The sequence below is a fragment of the Prosopis cineraria genome, unplaced genomic scaffold, assembly GCF_029017545.1.
Source record: "Prosopis cineraria cultivar Desert tree isolate PC_DT_omini unplaced genomic scaffold, ASM2901754v1 PC14, whole genome shotgun sequence".
Lineage (NCBI taxonomy): Eukaryota > Viridiplantae > Streptophyta > Magnoliopsida > Fabales > Fabaceae > Prosopis > Prosopis cineraria.
The window spans coordinates 2,089,558-2,114,020 of record NW_026555345.1 but is presented as its reverse complement, the minus strand read 5'-3'; the positions used below and the strand labels follow the sequence as shown (position 1 = coordinate 2,114,020).

The 24,463-nt window shown below is 35.0% G+C and overlaps 2 protein-coding genes and 1 pseudogene across 2 annotated transcripts; 1 reads left to right on the top strand and 2 right to left on the bottom strand.

Moving 5' to 3' along the window:
• Positions 1-1,028: 1,028 nt before the first annotated feature.
• Positions 1,029-3,658, bottom strand: LOC129293919 (ras-related protein Rab7-like; annotated as a pseudogene).
• A 6,790-nt stretch (positions 3,659-10,448) lies between these two features.
• On the top strand, positions 10,449-18,720 carry LOC129292644 (coatomer subunit gamma). The gene is made up of 18 exons (XM_054930234.1): positions 10,449-10,667; positions 11,195-11,292; positions 11,390-11,440; positions 11,578-11,691; positions 11,797-11,997; positions 12,080-12,181; positions 12,986-13,093; positions 13,174-13,407; positions 15,051-15,301; positions 15,406-15,577; positions 15,657-15,812; positions 15,936-15,986; positions 16,314-16,454; positions 16,526-16,723; positions 16,823-16,954; positions 17,037-17,210; positions 17,830-18,069; positions 18,215-18,720. Exons 1-18 carry the CDS (start codon positions 10,622-10,624, stop codon positions 18,407-18,409), a joined length of 2,664 nt encoding a protein of 887 aa, XP_054786209.1. The 5' UTR covers positions 10,449-10,621; the 3' UTR covers positions 18,410-18,720.
• A 360-nt stretch (positions 18,721-19,080) lies between these two features.
• LOC129292645 (glucan endo-1,3-beta-D-glucosidase-like) lies at positions 19,081-23,629 on the bottom strand. The gene is made up of 5 exons (XM_054930236.1): positions 23,497-23,629; positions 22,112-22,779; positions 19,867-20,193; positions 19,476-19,761; positions 19,081-19,378 (listed from the first exon to the last, which is right to left on the bottom strand). Exons 1-5 carry the CDS (start codon positions 23,549-23,551, stop codon positions 19,341-19,343), a joined length of 1,374 nt encoding a protein of 457 aa, XP_054786211.1. The 5' UTR covers positions 23,552-23,629; the 3' UTR covers positions 19,081-19,340.
• Between the last annotated feature and the right edge of the window lie 834 nt (positions 23,630-24,463).

Genomic DNA, 24,463 nt, shown 5'->3' with positions numbered 1-24,463 from the left:
TAAGTCATTGCAAGCATCTAATTTTATATTTAAAGTTTTAAAATTAATTTATTCACTTTGAAAGTTCTTTTAGGATTTGCCATGAGCGATATTAAATCGTCGTGTGCGCTTAGAGTGTCAACCAGCGAACTATGAGTGATACTAAATCATCGCAAGTTTCAATACTGGCTATTTTTCTTTCATCCAAAGGTACATCCTTATGTCTTTTTTTATTTGAAAATAAATATAATTATATAACACAAAATAATCTTCTCTTCATAAAATAAATTAAAAAAATTAAAAGAAAACCTAAATAATAATAATTTAAACTACGTGGACTTTTATCCCCATTACAGGGTACGTAGGCCCTAAGCTTTAATCCTAGGTCAAGTCCTTCCATGTAAATAAATAATTTATTTTCTTTTATTTTTTTACCTTTATTTTTCATGTGCAATAAAGGATAACTAATATATTATTAAAAGGCCGATTAATTTACACAATCAACTTAGGGTAACCGTTCTTACGAATGGGTGTCGTAGGGTGCCTAATACCTTCCCCATGCACAACCGACTCCCGAACCCAATTCTGGTTATTATAGACAATTACTATGATGATGATGATGATGATGATGATGATTATTATTATTATTATTATTATTATTATTATTATTAAATGAAACCTCTATTCCATCGCATGGGTTGAGAAAAGCAAAACAGCCACCATAATTGCTTAGAAGTTTCTTCTGCAAGGAGTGAGGTATAAAAAATAAAATCTTGACAACATTTGAATATATTTTGAAAACTTAAAAAGACAGATGACCATAGAATTATCTCATAACTTTTATTTGACAATATTCGAATACCAAAGACAAAGTGAACAAGCTTATTCAACATGTCCGTAAACATGACAAGCACCCAACAAATACCACTAGAGAAATTTGAATTTTAAGCAAATATTAGTGTACAGTGAAGCCTCATGGCCAGTAATGGTTGAATAGACTAGTTTCAAGTAATGTACTTCATGTTTATGGTAAAGGAAAAGCAATATGTTTAACACTCACATCCTGTCGAACGCTGCTAATTGTTTATTGCAACATCAATTGTGTCTGGCAAGTATCTTCAGCAAGCACAAATCACATAGAGAACAAAACAAAAGAGAGACATCAGTATCATTTCAGAGTATTTCTATCTGCCCTCAAACACATAAGACACAAAATAATTATAATGGTTCATTGTCTATCAAATAATGCTACAAAGATGTTCCAACCAATGAGCAGACTTGGAGATATACACTGATAAGCACTGGCTAATTACAATTATTAAGACATCCTACTAACCTAACCTATTCAATATAATTTTCTTACCACGTCTTATAGTGTTGAGGATGCATTACTTATTGCAACAATAATGCTATCTAGTAGATACTATCATCTTACAGCTGACTATTATTGTTCTCATAGCATTTCATTTCTTGATTATGATGTAGCTTGGTGGCTTTCATTTTTACCCTTAATCATACATCAGTCATAATTTTGTCTTTCGATTCCAAGAGACAACAGAATATAAAGTCAAAAACCAATAAGACCAAAGCATGCTCCCCAATATAACACCATTTTAATATCAGAACCAGGGCAACATCTTCATATACTTTTGCCTCAAAGCATACTCAAACACAAATTCATGTTTAACGACTCACATTTCTTCCTCTTCACCATTTTTCAAGGCATCCTTTACTATGTACTGGAATGCTTCTTCTACATTAATGCCTTCCTTGACTGATGTCTCAAAATATGGGGTATTTCCTTTTGATGCATATCGTGCTCAAGCCTTCTTCTCTGAAACCTGCATGCAAGAACTTCTTAGCATTGTTCATCTATTTAGTAATAGACATAATGAGTTTAATGTGTGTAAGTCAGGGTGATGGTTTTTTTCTTTTGGGAGCAAAATGAAGTCAAGGAAAATACGTATCACTATATTGTTTCCACCTTCGACGTCTATCTTGTTTCCTATAACAACAAATGGGAAGTTCTCAGGATCCAAAGGGTTTGCCTACCAAGGTGATCACAAATCTTACAAGTTACAAAATCACTCAAACGTTGCTTTATAACTAATAAAAAATTGAGAAATCTATCTGTAGAGATGAAAGAAGACACCTGAATCAGAAATTCCTCTCTCTAGTTATTGAGATTGTCAAATGATTTCATTGAATTTACATCATACACAAGAACACAGCAATCAAAACTATGATAAAAAGCAACTCCTAGGCTTTGGAATCTTTCCTGACTAGCTGTATCCCAAATCTGACAAATTAAGAATATTAACACAAGAAAAGAGAGGCAAACTTTATTTAGCAGTCCAAATATCATCTCTACAACAAACAAAAACTAACACCATATACAGATTTGCCCCACTTATAGTGAACCCAAAGACTCTAAAAGGCTAATAACATCCAACATTAACAAGTTCAACCCTATTTATAGTCCAATAATAAAATTGGTACGTAACAATAACATAGCACATAAGATGGAAGCCTCTATTATTATAAAGAAGACAAGAGTGAAACAAGATCTCCATCAATTGCAGTAATCTGCTCCCTTGTTTGTGCTTTTTACTACCCTGCCTAATAAGCTCCTCAATATAAACCACCTTATTTCTCAAGCATGCAGTCACTTTCATGTATTACAAAATCAATGTAACCACAAAATAGAGTAATACTCATAAACCTGCAAGGTGAAAAGCCTATCTTCAAACTGCACTTCTTTGGTTAAAAAAATCCACACTAATGGTTACCTTGTGCTGATTGCTAAACTTCTTATTTACTTATCTATATTACATATGTTAAGGATATATATTGACTAATGATGTGCAGAGTAAGATGGCATTGCATAGAGCAGTATGAAATAGAGAGATAAAATGTGTAAAGTAAAAATGCTTCAACTTTCAACTCTTGAGCACCAAAGGATACTGATTCATCAAAGATGTTTTCCCCACTCTGTAAGGTACAAAATAATTTACGTTAAAAACACTAGTAAAATCTATTTATCTTCATAAAGTATCATCAACTTCACATGATTGCAAACAACTAATTGGGTTGAGTTATTGAAGCTCTCTTTCTTCTGATAAATCAAAATAATATACACAGACCAGTCCAATACCAAGCTTAACATATTAAATAAAAAAAAGAACAATTTCTTTTCACTTTTTTAAAAAGTAAATTTTATATCTTATGCCCACACAATAATAAGCTCACCATTCAAAATGACAAAAATATATCATTCGAAATAGAAAATTACAATCAAAACTGCAAGACATCTCAACTCTTCCTCTCCCACTCCCCCGAATATCTAGATAAATAGTGATTCATAGAAGGACCTCAAAAGATATTTAAAGAAAAATGAAAAAAGAAAAAGTAAATTTCAAGAGACCTAAATCAACAGCAAAATCAGCAAAAATAGATCAACTTATTTGGCTAGATTAGATAGAGTGCTACGAAAATAAAGAAAACAACAATCCTGAAGAACCCACCAACCCTTGCAATAGGGAAACCATAGAATTGAAAAGCAAAGCCTAGAAGGAACAATCAAATGTGCATAATTGTAGGAAAAGAGAAACAGAGGAGAGACAGACCCGCTATCACCAAGAATGATGATCTTTAAGAGGGTTCTTCTTGGAGAAGGCATCATAGATCAAAGAGGGAGAGATTATCAGTCAAAGCAGATTCTGAAATTCGTAATGACTGTGTGTGACGCCTTCCTCCCCACGAACTGTTTCAACCTTTCTAGTCTTTCCCTAATCAAATCCTGGACCGACTGACCAAGACTGATCTATTGCCCAGCATCTAAATTCCAAACTCTCCCCAATTAATAATTGTTAATATTTGGTGAAAAGGAGGAAATTTGGTGTAATTTGGCCACTTAGGTTTGTGTAATTTGGTGAAAAGAAGGAAATATATAGAAGAGTGTCCAACTTTTTACTGATGAATAATTTGAGTGTGAAACTAAAGCTAATAGCTAGGACTCGAAGAAAGCTCTCTGTAAACACCTAAATCACATCAATCAGACATTGTATAAGGATATAAGGCATGTCAGAAGCTGCCCCATGTGCTGTCAAATTGACAGTAGAATTCTACTGTCATGGAACGTCCAATATGCTGTGCCGCATGGAATAGATGAGCATAATGTACCGCAGCACATGCCTCTGTTTTTGTAGAATCCTATTGTTTTTCATTTTAAAGCAAATGCACTGACTCTATTCGAAATTTCATACTTTTGCATCTTAAATAAACTCTAATTTTCTATTATAATGTTCTTTTGGCATTATTTTTTCATGATGAAAACTGGAGATTTTGTTTATATAACCCATTTGTACAATTTGATAAGTTTGTCATTTCCACTTGTGAAATTTAACAAGATTAGTTATTACCATAATATTTTAAGAGATTAAGGGAGGATTAGTAATGATAATCTTACTTGTCTAACCCAAATATTTCATGATTGTGAACAAAATGCACCATAAATTAGCAATATTAATTATATTACACAAAATAAATAAATCAGAGGCATTACATTAGGAATACACTGATTCTTAAGCCTTCGGAGCTTTTTTCCTCTCTGCACTAAAGAGTCTATAAAATGTAAAAGAAGAGGATAAGTCTAGCCACTCAGTAACTAAGGTAAGCTTACTCTATGCAATTATATATTAATTGAATAAACACATGAGTTTGAAATAGATTTTCTCAAAACACGCACTAACACATGAATCACAATTTATCATTTCTTAACTAACTCCTTTTTATCTCAATCACAAGGTATATTACTACAAGACACACAGATATGTGATAATGACCTAACATGTTAACACGACTTGCCATAACTTAATCATGTGACATGTCATATAAATATATCTATGTATGATTAAACCATCCTCATGCCCATCCCAATTCTTAACAGGATAAAACGACTTTCGGGATGAGACGGGATAGGACACGGGACAAAAATCTAATGCCTATCTTTTTTTTCGGATCGGATATGGGTGTCCCAATCCCGTCCCATCCCATAAACACTCTAGTTTATTAGCTTCCTTTAACTTACATTAACCTCTCTAGACTCCTAAACAACCATTAATGGAGCTTTTATCTACCTCATTTATGGAGGATTTTTGTGCGTTTATGGCTTCCAACTACCAAAAACACATAGAGCCATTAATGCTAGGTTTAAATAGCATAAATAACTCCCATTAACTTTATTTAAGTCAATGGATTCGGACTCATAGCCTCTATGAATTGAAAATTAACTTTTCTAACAAGCCTAACTTTCATACTCAAGAAAAATGGAAGATTCAAGCTTAGAAAACTTACTTTTAGTGTTTAGAAGCTCCAAAATACTCCAAATGCTCAAATCCTCTAAGTGCTAGTAGCACTTGTTGTGTTTCTCTTCATTTTTCTCCCTTTACTCTCTGTTTTTCAAGCTACAGAATGCTCTTGTTTTTGCAAAAAAACAACCACAAGCGGTGGCACTTGTACAAGCACTACAATATGTGGTACAAAGAAGGGTCTTCATATTTTGATGGCACCATGTGTTGTGGCATCTTGTGCACATGTCATGACATATGGCACAAAATAATTTCTCTTTATTTTTCTTACTTTTTGACGTTCGGGTGGTCCGACTTTGCTTCGAACTCAATCTTAGGGCTAAAACCTAAACTTAAAATACCCGTTAGCTCTTTATAATCATACACCACATTAATTTACATAATCAACCTCATTCACCCATCTAATTAAAGGTCAGATTTTTTCAAATGTTACGATTCTCCCCTCCTTTTAAAAATTTTATCCCTAAAATTCATATAACTAACTATTACATACCTTATTGAAATAGTTGAGGGTACAATTGCTCAATATTTCATAAGTTTCATTGTTGAATTGATGATTTAGGGACTTTTTTTTTCATTTCTAACACTTGGCTTTTAGAATATCAAAAACATGTTTTCATGAAAATGAGAAAAATTTTTAAAGTATCACAAAAGAATATCTAACCATTGGTGTGTTCATGAAAAATGAGGAAAATTTTTAAAGTATCACAATAGAATATCTAACCATTAGTGTGTTCATGAAAAATGATACAATTTTTAGAATATGTGAAATGAATATTCAAATATAAAGTGCCTTTGATGTAAAATTTTGATTTCAAAACTATTTTTTTTTTTTGAATATGCAAAAAGCATCTTCAAATATAAGGTACATTTAATGTAGAATTTTGACACCAAAATTATTTTTTAGGATATGCAAAAAGAATATTTGAATATAAGGTGCATTTTATAGAAAATTTTGACACTAGAACTTTTTGTTAGAAGATGAAAAAAACATATTCAAATATATAGAAGAAAATAGCTTTTCGTTGAAGATTGTAATAGCCCTCACCCCACCCCACTGGGGGTCTTTTGGACTGGAGCCTTAACCACTCACACAGCGGGCCCAGCTTTCTCCAAGGTGGTATTTGGGTTATTCCTCACCCCACCAAAGAGGTCTTTTGAAGCCTTCCTATATTCGAACCTCTAACCTCTACTACCTTAATGAAGTTGAGGTTAAGTCTGGTACTATTGAGTCAAGTACCATCTTGGGGAAAGCTGGGCCCGCTGTGTGAGTGGTTAAGGCTCTAGTCCAAAAGACCCCCGATGGGGTGGGGTAAGGGCTGTTATAAAAATCAATCGCATATGCTTGCAAATAGGGTTGCTTAAAGGACTAGACGACACTAGACTTCGGCTTAACCCGAAATCTAATCTCTTTCATAAAAAGGATTGGGTTAGGCAACCCATAATTTAGTCTTGTCCAATGATAACCAGAAGATTAATAGGATCAGATTTGGTCCATAAGACTAGAAGACTGGTCCTGTTAATCCAATACTCACTTAATTATTTTTTTTCTTTTTTCTATATGAGAGGTAATAATTCATTTCAACCTAATAAACCCAATTAAGATAATAAAATCACTTATAATTATAATAAATCTAAAATAATTTCCAACAACAAGAAAAAAAATATTCCAATTACAGTCTAAATAATTTAAATTTATAATTTCAACAAAAATAACACTAAACAAATTCCAACAACACTACATTACAACAATAATTTAAAAACAAACTTAACAAATCTTCATGCAATTATCTCCTTAGCATCAATTACACTTGAAGCATTTGTCAGAAATAAATTAATTATAATTATATTAAATAAAGTAATAGGACCAGACTAGACCAAGTGGTTCAGATGCTCAGTCTCCTGTCTATTCCAACTCAAAAAAATAGTTTGGTCTTTTCAATTTTTTTGATTTTAAAGGACTAGTGTTTATAAGGACCAAATAGGACAGGATTATCTTGGGTTGGATTGGGTCGAACCAGATTAAAGAACTTTTGCATAGCCCTACTTTCAAAGATATCCATAAAGGATATTTGAATATGCAAAAGTGATATTCAAACATATGAAAGAAAATTGCATTTCAATAAAGATCAGTCACATATCATGGAAGAAACATTGCATTTGCTTCTAAAGATATCATAAAGGATATTGTTAAGTAATATTCAAATATGCAAAAGTGATTTTAAATATATGAAAGTTAGATTACACTTTCTTGAATGTTGCACGCGTACAATGGAAGAAGAAATGCATATAGTTAAAGCTAAATCACATTCAATGTAAAAATTTGACACCAACACATAATTTTCAGGATATGTAATTTAGATATTCGAATATTTGAAAGCTAAGCTACATTTTTGGAAGAGTACTTGTACATTGTGGAAGACATTGTTTTCATAAGGATCTTGCTTTGACATATTGACATTGAAGGACATTATTTAACATGTTGACACCAAAACTATTGATACCAAAGGACCTTATGACATGTTGACAACGAAGAACCTTGTGTGAAATGTTGTCATCGAAGGACCTTACACAATTTTTGCTTTTGTTTTTAATCATAAAGGCAATGTTGTCATTTGGAATTCCAAATTAATATAAGGGAAGGACCTCAAATTATAATCTCTCCCAAGTCCTTATGAGCAATTAAATTTTTGGTGGAGTCTTTTTCAGCAATTTTTCCTTTTTTAACATAAAATGACATTTTTTGGCTTTCAATTAAAAAATTAATATGTAGAATTATTATGAGATAAGAGGTGAAAAACTCGTATGTAGCCACATCATCTTATGTTATGTTTCACCTTTTCAACATATATAAATGCAAGAATGAAAATAATTCAGCCTAAATTACTTCATGCCCAATCTCACAATATTGTTAGTAAATAATTGTGATCGCATTCCTTTTTGGGTCTTTTTAATAAAATGATACACCCAGCACATGTGTATTTTTTGGACGCCATTTCTGTCACGTTGCTTTCTATTTAGTGGTATTGCAACTTGAAAAACAGATGTAGAAAACTAATAAACATTTAAATAACTACTTATACCACTAATTACATTTTTTAGGCAGAGACACCAAAGGCACTAAAATTTCCAGCAAACAACAATAATATGTTGAATTTCTTAATGGTGTACTTAGTTTTGATATAACAACCCTAAAATTATTTATTAGAAATTGAGAAGTAATATTTAAAAAAACATTCATGCTTAGTAGTAATTTTTGCTGTGGAAAATTATCCTCTCCACAGCTCTCTGAAAGTCCAATTATGTTTTTATCAAAGAAGATTGATATGAATGAATAGGCTTGCAAAGCTGCAAGAGAGCATGGCCCAAAGACATAAAGTCTAACCCATGCTCCCCGAGAGACATGCAATGTTTCGATCCTGTGCTCGGTGGAGCCCCTTCCCTTCCTATGGCTTTGCTGCAAAATGTATATAACTAAAAACTATTCAAAATAATTGACATTTTTTAAGGGTAAAGTAGCAAATTTCATCATGAATTATTTTTTTAAGAACATTTGATAGTCTATTAAGTGGTGCAAAATAAATCCTCAACTTTAAAAAATGAAGCATTCGATAATTTGGCTTTAACTTCACCTAGCGAACGTTATGTGGGGTTCACAATGATACATGGTACTCCAAGGACATTATATGTCAGCATGTATAAAGTATAAATTTAACCACAAACTATTTTCTGATGATTATTGGATAACCTCTAATATAAAAAAAGGCCCATCCAATACCTTTTCATTAATTTTAACTAAATATCATTTATTTTTATGTTCATGAGACCCACAACGCCCCAATCTCTCTAATTTTCTTACCTTTATTTTCAATCTTAGCTTGAGAAGAAAAAATTCAAAGACTTCTTATCTGAAGACATTCATGAGGATAATGCTGATGAAGTATAAGCTTGATTTTACTATGTATGAAAGAAGCTTGATTATAGTTTAGTTTAATCACAAATTATTTCTTCTATTTTGTTAGCATCATTTTCGTAAATGTCTTCAGATAAAAATTCTTTAAACCTTTTCTTTTTAAGCCAAGACTAAGAACGAAGATAAGAAAATTGGAGAGATTAATGCATTGTGAGGTTTCATAAATATGAAATAAATGACGTTTGGTCAAAATTGATACGAAGGTATTGAACAATCTATTTTTTATAGTAAAAACTACCCAATATTTTTTGAAAAATAGTTCATGGTTAAATTTTTATCTTTACACATGTTGACGTGGAGTGTCACATGTTATTGTGTGACCTACATAACGTCTGTTAGATGAAGTTAACGACAGGCTACTAGATGCTTCATTTTTAAAAGTTGAAAATTTATTTTCCACCACTTAATAGTTTAAGCCACTAGATGCTCTTAGAAAAATAATATATGATTAAATTTACATCTTTATTCTATTTTAAAGAAGTGCCTAGATAAATGACTCCCGATCTTAGAAAAAAAAAGAAAATTCATTTAGAATGCAATTCAACACACTAATTTTTTGAGTAGGAATTATTTTTTTATTATATAAAAAAATTTCAACCTTAAAACATATATTCACATTTTACCCCCCTTTTACCTAACACGTGGCAACTATTTTTGAGGGATAAAGTGTCAACTACTCGATAAAAAAATATCAGTCTTACTCTTATTTCGCTTTAAAAAAAAATAAATCATTAGAACTATCTTGGCTTCAAATGTATGTAATGGCAAGCAAAACAGCCAGAGACATATATCAGAAATCACAATTTTAATTTTAAATCAAAAATTAAAACATGCCTCAAACCAAAATTTTGCATCCTCGGCAGTTGGCATTTCTTCCGAGGGTATAACAGTCAATTCACGTCGAACATTTTTTTTTTTTGGCATCAAACCAAAAATTTTGCATCCTCGGCAGTTGGCATTTCTTCCGAGGGTATAACAGTCAATTCAGGTCAAATATATATATATATATATATATTAACCTGACACAATCTTGTTGTCTAATGTAAAAACTTCAGCCGAATTAAATATTTAAAATGGTAGTATAAATTATTACAAATTATAAAATAAACCGCACCGCACCTGATCTTGCCCCATCCTGAGCTCCGAGTCCGAGCCCTCTTTGTGCGTTAGTGGGGGCATTTCCTCCTTCGTTCACCTCGCTTACTCCTGATTTCTCAACTCCACTGGCGCCTATCGAGAGAGGCACAGATCCAGCCTAGCTTTCTAGCTCCCAGATCTTTTAGATTCACCTGCTCCGGCGATGGCTCAGCCGCTTGTGAAGAAGGACGACGATCGGGACGATGAAGGTGATTCCTCCCCTCTTATTTCTAACTCCGCATTGTTGAGCGATGAACAGCACTGTCTGTTTCCACTTTTGTGAATTCGATCTGTCTTCTATTCTTTTTGTGTTTAAAATTCGCTGCTTTGGGTTGCCCCAAACCCAACTGGATCACTCTTGTCGTTCCTAGATCTATGTTTATTTTCCATTTTAGAATTATGAATGCGGCAGGTTCGCGTAGATTATTATACTTGGATTGCTAAACTAGTGTTGAACTTAGGCTTGCCTCGTTGTCTCATATTTGATCTGATCAGGTTAAGGAGCATGCAAATTCGGATTGATCTTAATACTTAATTCCCAATGTAGATAGTTGGATTTTCGTATCTTCTTAATTTAATAAGTTCACGGGGACAAGTTGTTCCTTTTAACCTTATAGCCTCTTTAAACATTTGTTCTTAGCCGGGTGGTGTGTCGTCAATCCTACTAATGTTATTTCATGATTCTGTTATAGCATAATGCCCGTAAATATTAATTGGGTTACTACTTGTTGAACAGCTGAGTATTCTCCCTTTCTGGGAATTGAGAAGGGTGCTGTTCTTCAAGAAGCCAGGGTTTTCAATGACCCACAACTTGATGCTAGGAGATGTTCCCAGGTTTGATCTTGAACCGTTGAATTGATCTGTTTCCATCGCGTTCCTATTACGATTCAGGTATTCATTTTTGGCATTATGTATATTATCTTCTTTCCAGGTTATCACAAAACTTTTATACCTATTGAATCAAGGAGAGACATTTACCAAGGTCAAGAGTTTATTCTCAGTACTTTTAAATTTTCATTTTTCTCAAGATCCACGCTTATTTGCATTTTGCATTTGGATTATTGTGCTATAGTAATTGTTGACCCCCTTTGGATGATTTGTTCATGCTTCATGTCATAGATTGAAGCCACAGAAGTTTTCTTTGCTGTGACTAAGCTTTTCCAATCTAGGGATATTGGGCTGAGGAGGATGGTCTACCTGATGATAAAGGAGCTTTCTCCCTCAGCAGATGAGGTCACATGTTTTTATGCAATTCAATTCAATATTGCTAGTCAGATTTACTCGAACAGTCTGCTTGTCATGTTTGCTGACTGATCCTCTACTCATATATTTGTAAAGGTTATAATTGTGACAAGCTCCCTCATGAAGGACATGAATAGCAAGACTGATATGTATAGGGCAAATGCTATTCGTGTACTTTGTCGAATTACAGATGGAACCCTCCTTGCCCAAATCGAGAGGTATTTGAAACAAGCAATTGTCGATAAGAATCCAGTTGTTGCAAGTGCAGCCCTAGTTAGTGGCATTCATCTCCTACAGGTATTATTAATTTTCACTTGGAGATTCGTTGTATTTGAATATTCATGTATGCTGCTTGCTTATTTTATGTTCCCCTTTTCAGACAAATCCTGAGATTGTGAAAAGGTGGAGCAATGAGGTTCAAGAAGCTGTTCAATCAAGAGCAGCTCTTGTGCAGTTTCATGCACTTGCTTTGCTACATCAGGTGATTTGCTTTATTAATTTTTTTCATGTAGAGTTTTGGTAATGTGAATTAAATAATGCTGTATATTAAAACTTCAAATCATTTAAGATCATTTACTGAAACAATGTTTGGTTCCCAACTTCTCCATCTAGGAATTTGAGAGGACTGGTTGAGCTTCAACTTTTTTGCCTATAAGTTATCATAGTTCCTAATCTTCGATAATGAATGTTCAGGATAAGCTGATTATTCCCTTTTAAACACATTTTTAAGTGATTTGACTTATGTATGGGCTTATTTCATTTCCAGTCCATATTATGGTCTCACGCCTTCTTTCAACAGGTGTAGGGTTTTGGTATACTTCACCTTACACATGGCTTAAATTGCAGTAATTTTTGAGTGACTTCTTTTGAGTTCATGTGAAAATTGTATAAAGTGTGTGCGATATGTTTTTTTTTTTAAGCATTCATGAAGATTCAAGATGCTTTCAACTTTTTGTGTTGAATAAGCTGACAGTGTCTGTTAGACTCGTCTAGTCTCTTGTAACCCTCTTTGTTATTTAAAAAAAAAAAAAAGCTGACTGTCTGAATTGATTATATATAACTAGAAATGGAGCACGCTCTACCTCTTTCTTCTTTTTTAACATCTTTATTTCAATAATCTTCTGGAATTTGTGTTGAGGACTGTGATGTAAAATTTTTTGATTACTTCTATTCCTCTTAAGCTCTTCTGTAAAATTTCCATTTTCAGATTCTTACTTGTCATCATGTAGAATACAGGTTTAGATTCTGAAAAGTGCTAATATATATGATGATATTCATGTTGCAGATAAGGCAGAATGATCGCCTAGCTGTTAGCAAGTTGGTTACCAGCTTGACGAGGGGAACTGTTCGCTCACCCTTGGCCCAATGCCTTTTGATCCGTTATACCAGTCAGGTACGTTTTCCTTTTGTTATAAACATTATTGGTGGGATGTTTTTTATTTGCATCATCTTCATCTTGCATCATATCCTCAGGTTATTCGTGAGTCAAGCAATAATACACAAACGGGGGACCGTCCGTTTTATGATTTTCTTGAGAGCTGCCTTCGCCACAAATCAGAGATGGTGATTTTTGAGGCAGCCAGAGCAATTACTGAGCTCAATGGTGTAACAAATCGGGAGTTAACTCCTGCAATTACTGTTCTTCAGCTCTTTCTAAGTTCTTCTAAACCAGTCTTGAGATTTGCTGCTGTTCGCACTTTGAACAAGGTCAGTCTTCTGCAGAAACACTTAAATTTCAATTTTAGTTTGGTTGTAGCAGAGATGAGAATGTTACGATGGATGTGCGGACATACACGTAAAGATAAAATTCAAAATAAGCACGTACGCGAAAAAGTGAGGGTGGCACCTATTGAGGAAAAAATGGTAGAAAATCGGTTGAGATGGTTTGGGCATGTACAAAGAAGACCAAGGGAGGCACCAGTGAGAAGAGTGGAACATATAACTTTGAGTCCGATTAAGAGAGGTAGAGGAAGGCCTAAGAGAACACTCTTGGAAGTTGTTGAACGCGATCTCTTAATTAATAATATTCCTAAAAGATTGATAAATGATAGAGTACAATGGCATCTTGCAATCCATGTAGCCGACCCCACCTAGTGGGATAAAGGCTTGTTGTTGTTGTTGTTGTATAGTCCCATTAGACTCAGAAAGTGTATTTGGCTGGCCCCAAATAGTCAGTGAGTGTATGCTGAAGAGTCAACTGTGTAAGACAGCCTTGTGGCCATAAATGAGAACAATAGAAAGGCAACAAACTAATACTATGTATAACTGTATTTTAATTGTTACAAGTTGAATTATCAACATCAACCACTCCGACAATCAATCCTTGATATTATTAATTCAAAGCAATAAATTGCATTAATGATAGTTATTTAAGAAAGTAATTAGGTAAGGCTGCAAAACAAATGAAGGAAAAAAAGGAACAGAAAAGAAATTATTACTTGGGAGACACAGAATCAAAGGGGACAAAAATTAGGTTGTTAACATTTGAAGAATAGATGAAGCTTTGTACTGGGAAGCTGTGAAAGTTAAGGGGACAATTCTCTAAGAGGGGAGAAATGAAATGGTTGAAATAGATGAGATAGAATAGGTTTCTAGGCATTAAAAATTTAGGGCTTTGAATGGGATGGAAAAAATACCAGAAAAGTTGTATTCTATTATAGGGAGAAAGAAATTTAACTGAGGGGGACACCTCACTCTTTTTATATTTGAGTTTCTCAACTAGGTCCTGAAGCAAGTTCCTGCTATAGAATATCAAGGATTTGGGAACCCTATCTATTGTTTCACTGAAGCACATTGGAAGAAAAAGTGCAGACCTAAGCAAACATGGGAAACCATCCATAAAATCCAGCTTAACCATAGAACTTAAGTGCTGCAAGAATTACATGGGGCTACCCAATGTGGGACTCTATCATGGCACCACTCTTGAAGAGCTGATGCTCTTGGCAGCTGCACCATGCAGTGCTCAGTTTGGTCGTCAGGTTGCTCACTTTTTAGGTAGCTCTTTTTTCTGGGGTTGGTACAGTTCTGACTAAAACTGATGGAGATCTAAACAAGCATAGGGAACCTACCCTTAAAAAGCAGCTTGCGAGGGAAAAGAACAATGCCATTTAAATACCACAAGAATTACTTGTGCTTACTCTACAAGGGACTCTGCCAGAAAACCTCAGTGCCTTTTGGCTTTGGTAGTTGAGATTTTTACTTTCTATAATTCTGGAGAAGTTGATGGAACATTTTAAAATTACATGCTGTTGTTAAGCAATCTAATGTAGTCAATCTGACAATATTTATTGGGTTAAACATTCAACCATCATTGTCAGGTTAAGTGCTAAGTATTGATTTGGATTTGGCAGGTAGCAATGACACATCCCATGGCTGTCACCAACTGCAACATTGATATGGAAAGTTTAATCTCTGACCAAAACAGAAGCATTGCCACACTTGCAATAACTACGCTGTTGAAGACAGGAAATGAATCCAGTGTGGACCGTCTTATGAAGCAGATTACAAATTTTATGTCAGATATCGCTGATGAGTTCAAAATTGTTGTTGTTGATGCCATAAGATCACTGTGTTTAAAATTTCCCTTGAAATATCGATCTCTGTGAGTTTACTATGTGTTTCTTTTCCCAAGTTTTGCATCTTGTTGAGCAATTATTTTAAATAAATGATCCCAATTAAATGTTAGTGTTCTTTGATTGTTCACAGGATGAACTTCTTGAGTAACATTCTTCGGGAAGAAGGTGGATTTGAGTACAAGAAGGCAATCGTAGATTCAATTGTGATTCTAATAAGAGATATCCCAGATGCAAAGGAGAGTGGGTTGCTTCATCTTTGTGAGTTCATTGAAGATTGCGAATTCACCTATTTGTCCACACAGGTTCCATTTTGGTTCATCCCTGTTCTTTGATGTTTTAGTTTAGGCAATCCACTCTGTTCATTTTCTCTTCTTTTATTAGATACTGCACTTCCTGGGAGTTGAAGGACCAAAAACTTCTGACCCCAGCAAATATATACGTTACATATATAATAGAGTGCATCTTGAGAACGCAACTGTCAGGGCCAGTGCTGTTAGCACTTTGGCAAAGTTTGGTGCTGCAGTTGAATCATTGAAGGTATCACTTGCTTCTGTTTATTGATTTTGTTTTTTATTTTGATTTTCTCTTAGAATTTTTACTTTTTTTGGGGGCTTTATTAGTTTCTAACTTAATTTGAGATGTCATTCTTCACTTTCTCAGCCCCGGATATTCGTTCTGCTGAGGCGATGTCTTTTTGACAGTGATGATGAGGTAATTATATGTCATCTTATGGTGCATCTCTTTAATTAAGTTGTTTATAAGATGCATGCAACTGTTTGGGACTTAAGAACTTTTTACTGTTTGCTAATTCTTGCTTTTACATCTGAGAATAAAATTACCGTCTGAATTGTCAATATCTTTCATCATATATGCAATTATTTATGTGTTTCTGTTGAAAAGTGACTGCACTTTTTTTTTGGGGGGAAATTACGATTACATCTTACTCTTTTATCCTGCCTTTTGCTATGGATTCATGTCATGTGGACGTGTTATATCTTTTAATTTGTGTCTTGATTGATAGTTCTGATTCTATTGCAGGTTCGTGATAGGGCAACACTTTATCTTAATACACTTGGAGGAGATGACACAGTTTTTGAGACTGATAAAGATGTTAAGGACTTCCTCTTTGGTTATTTTGATATCCCCCTCATGAATCTGGAGAATAGTTTGAAAAATTATGTAAGACTCCTCTACCTTCTTTCCATTTGTGTATCTAAGACGTTCCCTAACATGTATGATATAAACTCCAGGAGCCTTCGGAAGAACCTTTTGACATCAACTCTGTGCCTAGGGAGGTTAAGTCTCAGCCACTTGCAGAGAAGAAGGCGCCAGGCAAAAAGCCAACTGGTTTGGGTGCTCCTCCAAGTGGCCCTCCATCAACTGCAGATGCATATGAAAGGCTGCTGTCCTCCATTCCCGAGTTTGCAAACTTTGGGAAGCTCTTCAAGGTTTTTTACTTTATTTTTCTGTCACAATTTCAATTCTTGTTTTCTTTGTTTCTCTTTCGAATATGATAAAATATATTATAATGTTCTATTTCTCAACAGTCCTCACCGCCTGTGGAACTTACTGAAGCAGAGACAGAATATGCTGTCAATGTTGTTAAGCACATTTTTGATAGGCATGTGGTGTTCCAGTATAACTGCACAAACACCATACCAGAGCAATTACTGGAAGATGTAACAACTGATCTGAATACTGTTAACTTCATCATACAATTGTACCACAAATTTTGTTTATAATTCCATGGCCCTTTTCCAGGTTACCGTAATTGTAGATGCCTCAGATGCGGAGGAATTTTCTGAGGTTTTCTCCAAGCCTCTCAGATCTCTTCCTTATGATTCACCTGGGCAGACATTTGTGGCTTTTGAGAAGCCAGAAGGATTGCCAACTGTTGGAAAATTTACCAACATTCTGAAATTTATTGTTAAAGAGGTACCTCCCTTAATCCTTGTAAAGCTCTGGATATGCTTTGTCCCAAACGCCCTACTTTATTTTTATGGTTTTGATTTTCAAATTTCTGTCCAGAATTTGATGTTGGGACCAATTGATGTTATCCTATCCTATTATAAATGTTTCAAAGCAAATACTTTCCTATCTTTGTGTTACATTATTTTGAGCATGAAGCTTGTTTTGTTTATCTTGACTCACGGCCCCCTGTAGTTGTATTGTTATAACACAGTGCAACAGAGCTACTTAAAGAAGTGGGCGATTATGTGGATCGTTCTCTCAACTATACCCATTCTATTTTTTCTTTCTATCTTCTCCTTATAATGTTATCAACATCAACATAGAATTTAAAATTTATGAAGTGCCACTCTATTTACAAACCATGAACACTGCAACATTGGGTTCTATGGAACTTTTTCTTGTTCTTTCCATTTTTCTTTACATGTATCAGCTAGACTTAAATGTTAAAAAAGTGGGTATGATACAGCAACAAGAAGCCTTATCAGCTAGTATGGAGTGCATGAGGACAAACAGAACAGCAATTTTTATTTTTATTTTTTTGGCAAAATGTCTCATGCTTATTTAATGGGTCGATGTTCATCAGGTTGACCCATCCACCGGTGAGGCAGAAGATGATGGTGTTGAAGATGAATACCAGCTTGAGGATTTGGATGTTGTTGCAGCCGATTACATGTTGAAAGTGGGAGTGTCTAATTTTAGAAATGCATGGGAAAACATGGATCCTGATGCTGAGCGAGTGGATGAATATGGGCTTGGCCCAAGAGAGAGCTTGGCGGAGGCTGTAAATACCGTCATCAATCTACTTGGCATGCACCCTTGTGAGGTGATTTAGTTATTTCAATTGGGATTTTGGTAACTGTTAATTGTTGACTGGGTTTGAAAAAGTTTAGCATATTGTTCTTTTCGTCATCGTATTGTCATTCGGAGAGTGAAGCTTGTTTCTCATCTCACTTGTTTGTTATATGCAGGGCACAGAGACTGTCCCACCCAATGCAAGGTCACACACATGTCTATTGTCTGGTGTATTTATAGGGAGTGTAAAGGTGCTTGTGCGCTTGTCCTTTGGACTCGACGGTCCAAAGGATGTTGCGATGAAACTGGCGGTTAGATCGGAGGATGAATCTGTCAGTGATGCCATCCACGAGATTGTAGCGAGCGGCTAGTTAATCCTACAGATATGATTCTTTTTGTTCTGGATAGTGAATGCAATTGGAGTTAAACAGTCCCATAGATAGGCTTGTGTAAAGAATTGCAATATAGTACTCAATTGGGCAATATATGGAGTTCTCTGCCATTGCTGCATGATTGTTAAATGAGCCATGTTAGTTCAAGTAACAGGTTCGGCTTATTGAAGTGACTTGCACTCTCATGATTATACGTGATTGTTTTCCTTGTTGGCCAATGTATTATGAATTTTGAGGCGTTGCCTAGATTTCTGTGTCCTTGATTAATTGAATATCTGTCAATTTGTCAATTTTTATCTGGAATATTCATCTTATCCTGCTCATTCACGTTGCTCAGAACTCTGCAAGTGATACTACTAGTCTATTTTTCGACCGAGTTGGCAAATAAACATCCTGCACTTGTTACTTTTATTTCGAGACATCATTATAATTTTAACTCGCAATGGAAATAAATCATCTTTTATTACTCGATTCCGCCTTTCCAGTGAACCAATACGCTACTAGCAAGTTATGTTATTCACTGACAACTGACTGAAACTGAAAGCTATAATACATTTGATGTGATCGCGAGGGATGGCATTGATAAGCATTATTTGTGACCCGATTTTCACATGAACATTTTCATTCCCAAGGAAGAAAAAGATCATGCGCAATTTTTCTGAATGCTTTGTTTTATTGAACTCGGGATTTTTCAGTTAGGACAAAAAGGGCCCTCGCATCACTTTTTCTACGCCCCAACATAATTACATTCAATATATAATGGACAAGCCAAGTTGGGAATTGGAACTCTTTTACAATTGGCTGATATTAAACAATATATATAAATAGAAGAGGGCAAAATACAGTCCCTTATTCATTAAGTCAAATCAAAACGCAATCACTCATCAACAACATCAAAAAGCTTGTGTTTTCAAGTACTCCCACCAGGGTAAGTGCAAGCATTGTAACCTACAGACACAAAAGAAAATCAAGTTAATTTAAGATCGTAAACCCCATTTACTTCTATTGCCTATGGAAAACATTTGAAGGGCTAGGAAGAACTCACTTGGATTTTGGGATGTGAGCGTTGCTGTCTGAGAGAAATCACAGTTCCAAGGATTTTTGCCTTGTGTTTGGTAATACAGATTCATGGCATAAGCAGCATGAGAGGCTACTGTGTTTGGTTCAAAACAAGCCCCTCCCGGTTGAATTGGTCCACAGTCTATCCCGTGGCTGCAAGCATAGTCCAAGTTCGCCTGCAACTGAGTATCAGACACGCCGGTTTTCGCCACACACCATCCGGGCGCACTTGTAGGCGCTGGCATAACCGGAGTCTTGGGATTAGTTGGAGTCTGTCAAAAAACATCAGAACTACATATCAGCCCTAGCTGTGCATCTGGGGCATTATAGAGACTACGATTAACCAAAAACACAAATCAATTCTCAGGGTTCGTGACCTGCTGGCTGGTCTTGGTGAGGGCAACATCATAAGTCATGGTAAGATCGGTTTTGAAGAGGCCAAAGGAGCGTTCTGATGCAGGACCAGGCTTCAAGTCCTCATCATAGAGTGCAAAAATGAAAGTGTCCACAGATTTTCCAGGCATCAAAGGGGTCCCAACTAATGATCTCAGATGAGCAATGAGGTTGCCGTTATAGGCCTTTGCATTCTCAACACTCGGTCCCACCTCATTGCTATCCCCGTGTGACGGCCAACCTGTCTCCGCCACCATGATCTCCACGTCATCAAATCCTACACTACTCAATGCGGAATGAACAGCATCAACCTGTTCAAAACACACACTCAACAACACTATCATAACCAAGTCCTGTTGGTAAGGCTTACTGATTTGGGTTAAGTTTAATTTTCTTGAGGTTGGATTGTGTAATTTAAATTGTGAATCGAACATGATAAATGTGAAGAAACTAGTCTTCATTCTCAGTGATATCAGGGGGGCAAGATTGGACATGGGTCTTATGTGGCTTGTCTTGCCTTGTAGAAAGGGATAAGGTGTTGCCATAACCTTTCACTATTGTTCTTTTCTTTTTTTTTTTTTAATTTCAATCTTCTGAGTTGATTTAAAATATAGGCATGTGCAACAATTATTGTAACCTTGAACGACACGCGCGCACACAGTGAATAACCAGCCTGTCATGGTGCAATTATTAGCCCCAACAAAAAGGCAAAAATCTAACAACCAAGGCATTCATTATTCATCTCTCCCTGGGCAATACAAATCATTCAAAATTTACATAAAAATTTTTATTTCATTTTGAAATTCTTTCTTTTGTAAAAAAATAAAATAAAATAAAATAAATTATCTAGAATCCTAACACAAGAACCAGAAAAAAAGGGTAACAGAAAATCTTAGAAATTTAAAAATAAAAAAACATGAATTTAAATATTTATACTTTAGTTGCACTTTGTTATTGGTCATCGTACCTCTTTTTTGGGTATATTAGGTTTCCACATTTTTTTTTTTTGATATTTTAGATCCCTTCAAGATTTTTACATTTTATTCATAGAGATATCTGGAATATTGAAAAATTAAAGCATAAAAACTTAGAATATAAAAAAAAAATACAAGAACTTAAAATTATATTTTTTAAAAAAAAATTGATGAATTTATTTATGTTGGATGTGTTCTAAAATATCTACCTGCTAGAAATTTAGTTGGAAAAAATGGCAAAGTTTATTAAATTCTTGTTATTTTAGTTTAGCCAGTCATGTAATAATAAAAAATGACTATGACTAAAAACTCTCATAACAAAATCATTATAAACGAATCCTAAGTGAATCCTTTGGTTATTGATTATTGATTAGACCCCTCATCCAAAAACAATGCCCCATTCAGAACGTAGAAACCTTTATGTGAAGCAACTGTAACAATTTTACTGTACTAGATTGGTACTATGAACAATGAACCGAGAAATCTATGATGATACTATAATCATTGATGATTTTTTTTTTTCCCTTGGAATGTTTAACTTATTCCCACGTTCAACACAGTAAGATTCATAATGATAAAATTCATAGTAATGACCCAATAATTTAACAAGAAGAATAATAAATATAGTAATGCCGACAAAAGAAAAGGCCATAATCATATTCAGAAATTGCACCTCCTCTGAACACTAATTAAATATTAAAGTAGTTAATCTAATTTTTTTCCACTTTGCTTCCTTTGAAATTAAAAATTACAAAACTAAAAGACAGGCCACGTGGCGGAAATATAGAAGCTGATCGCGGTTGACGAATTGACGAAAGTCTTACGATCGTCTACCATCGTTGGCGTCCATGAATAGTCTTTTCTTTCAAGACATTTTTGTCGACTCCCACGTCAACTTTTCATTACAAAAAAAAAATTTATTTCACAAAGAAAATTAATTTTAAAATATAACGAAGAAAAGCGCAGCAAAAAGAGGTATGTTGCTTACAAGTTTTAACCATATTTACCGCGAACAGAATATTGATGACTACTCTTCAGCTAAGTTAGCTCACATTTTGAAAATTTGTTTTTGTCTCTTTAATCATTGTTTGTTTGCTGTTTAGATTTTAGATGACGATGAAAGAGGGTTGTTCTGGGTTCTTGGGCTTAGTTTTTCATCTGTTTCTTTGTAGATTGTTCTTGTAGCGTCTCTGATGTTTTAGCAATGGATTCAGTATTTATTCAAAAAGAAAAAAAAAGGTGGCGGCTCACTGACCTGGGCATCGAACATGCTGGTGTAACGCTTTCCATTACCCGAATCAACCCGACCCGAGTTAGGTTGGAAAAGGCAGAACGCCAGCGTTTCCGGTCTCGGGTCGCTCTGATATGCGAAAAACGGGTACGGGTTGATCGCGAAGGGAGATTTGTTTTCCTTCTGAAACGCCAGCAACTGCTTCAACGTGTCTCGGAGCGCCGGGTCGAACGCCCCGGAAGACGGTGGATCCGACTGGGTCAACACCGCCATCGAATGCACGGTCGATACTTTGATCTTGTCGCCGCCGAGCCCGGCAGAGTTGAGGGCGTTTTGGACATTTTGCATTGCCGGAAGGAGCTTCGAGATCAAACCCTGGTCGCCGGAGGTCATGACCTCGTTACCGACGGTGATCAAAGTGATGTTGCTGGATGGGTAGAAGGGCTGCACGTTGGTCTTGATCCATTGAGTCGCCGAGTTAGGATCGGAGGCTAGGCTCGGAATGTCACCGTTGGCGGCACCGATGACGATTCCGATTCCAGAGTTTGCAAGGGCTTTGATGATCGCAGCATCGGCGCCATACAGCCGGATTTTACCAATGGTGGTGGTCTGGAGTAGCTTCGCCGTCGCCTCCGGCGTCGGAAGGTTGTCGGCTACCTGGCCATAATTCACGCCGATGAAGGATTGCGACTCTGCGAGAAAGGGGAAGAAACAGAGAGAGGCCCAGGAACTTAAAATCTACTACAGAAGAAATGAATCGATGCAAAATCCAAAATTCAAGAGAAACGAAGTTAATCTGAAAGTGTAGTATTATCAAAATTAAACATAAGAGACTTGTTCATTTCATGTGCTAGAATGAATGCAAGATATCACTTTCCCGAGAAATTTCAGAAAGAAAGACCCTAGAAAAGGAAATGTGCAACGAGGGGACACAATTTAAATCCAACTGAAGTTCGATTCAAAACCTAAAATTTACAAGAAACGGCCGTTGCTCTGCAAGACGAAAGATACAGAGACCCAAGAAAGTACATGCACTCAAACAGGATTAAATGGATTCAAAATCCAAATTTGTTTAAGAACCGAAGCGATTTCATAACTGTAGTGTCCTTTTAAACAGTGAAACACAAAGATTTGTTCTTGGTGTATCCACTGGAAGTCTAGAACGAATGACTTCATTATTCCATATGGCAAATGAGAAAGGTAAAAAAACTTCATTATTCCATATGGCAAATGAGAAAGGTAAAAAAACTTTCACTTTCGAGGGAAATGTTGGAAAGAAAGTTCCCAGAAAGCGGAACCACTTTGCCGCAATGAGGAGGGCAAAGCATTGATCTCAACTTTCTCAGAAAACAATGAAAGGCCAAAAGGTAAGACACGGAAGAAAGCAAGAAAGAAAAGAAAGAACAAACCGGCAGAGGAAAAGGCCAAGAGGAAGAGGGAGAGGTAGAGGAGAGTGGTGGCCATAGCTTGAGGAGCTTAAGCTTGAAGAAGTAATTCGACTCGTGGAGTAGATGAACTTAAAAAGAAAGACGAAAACCGAATCCAACCAAATAATAATAATAATAATAATAATAACTAAAATTCAATTAATTAAAATAGCGTGAAAGAAGGAGCAGACCAGCCCACCAGGACGGTGAAGATGACGCAATGGAAGTGGAATTTGCGATGACAGAGACTGTAGTGTGCTTTGTCTGATTGCCGATGAAAAGCGCCTTTTTATTTAAAGGGGAGTCACCAACATTATTCCATCCTGCAATTATATTAAAACATTAAATAAAATATTGTTTTTATTTTTATAATAAACTAGATTTTTTTTCCTGAGGATGCAATGTTCATTATGTTCATGATAATGAATTATAGTGTTCATATAAAATTAGTTAGATTCAGTAATTTAGTTATTTTTATATATAAGTAGTATATATGTTATATACTTTAATACTGTATTAATTGTGCAGTATCCATGTTAAAAATGAAATATATTAATTTATTTCACACAGAACCAATGTTACTTAACTTATTAATAAAGCTTACTTTAAATTTGTTTTTCTTAATGATTTAATATTTTTTACACATAAAACTATCTCACCTTTATTACCTACTTCCTCTGTTATTTTTCTTTTTCCTAAGGCAATCGTGTGTGTGTGTGTTTTTTTTTGGTACCTTGGTTTTGTATTCACACACCCATTGGCACCTATAGTTATGATGAAATTTAAGTTTATATATTTTAAATTTTTAATTTTTTTTGTCAAGTTTATTATGATAGATTGGATTTTCTAATTCATTGTGCTAAATTTTCTTATATTTTTAGATTATATAGAATGAAGAGTTATGCAAAATGATATTATCAAGAATTTGGAACACTTCATATAATGTATA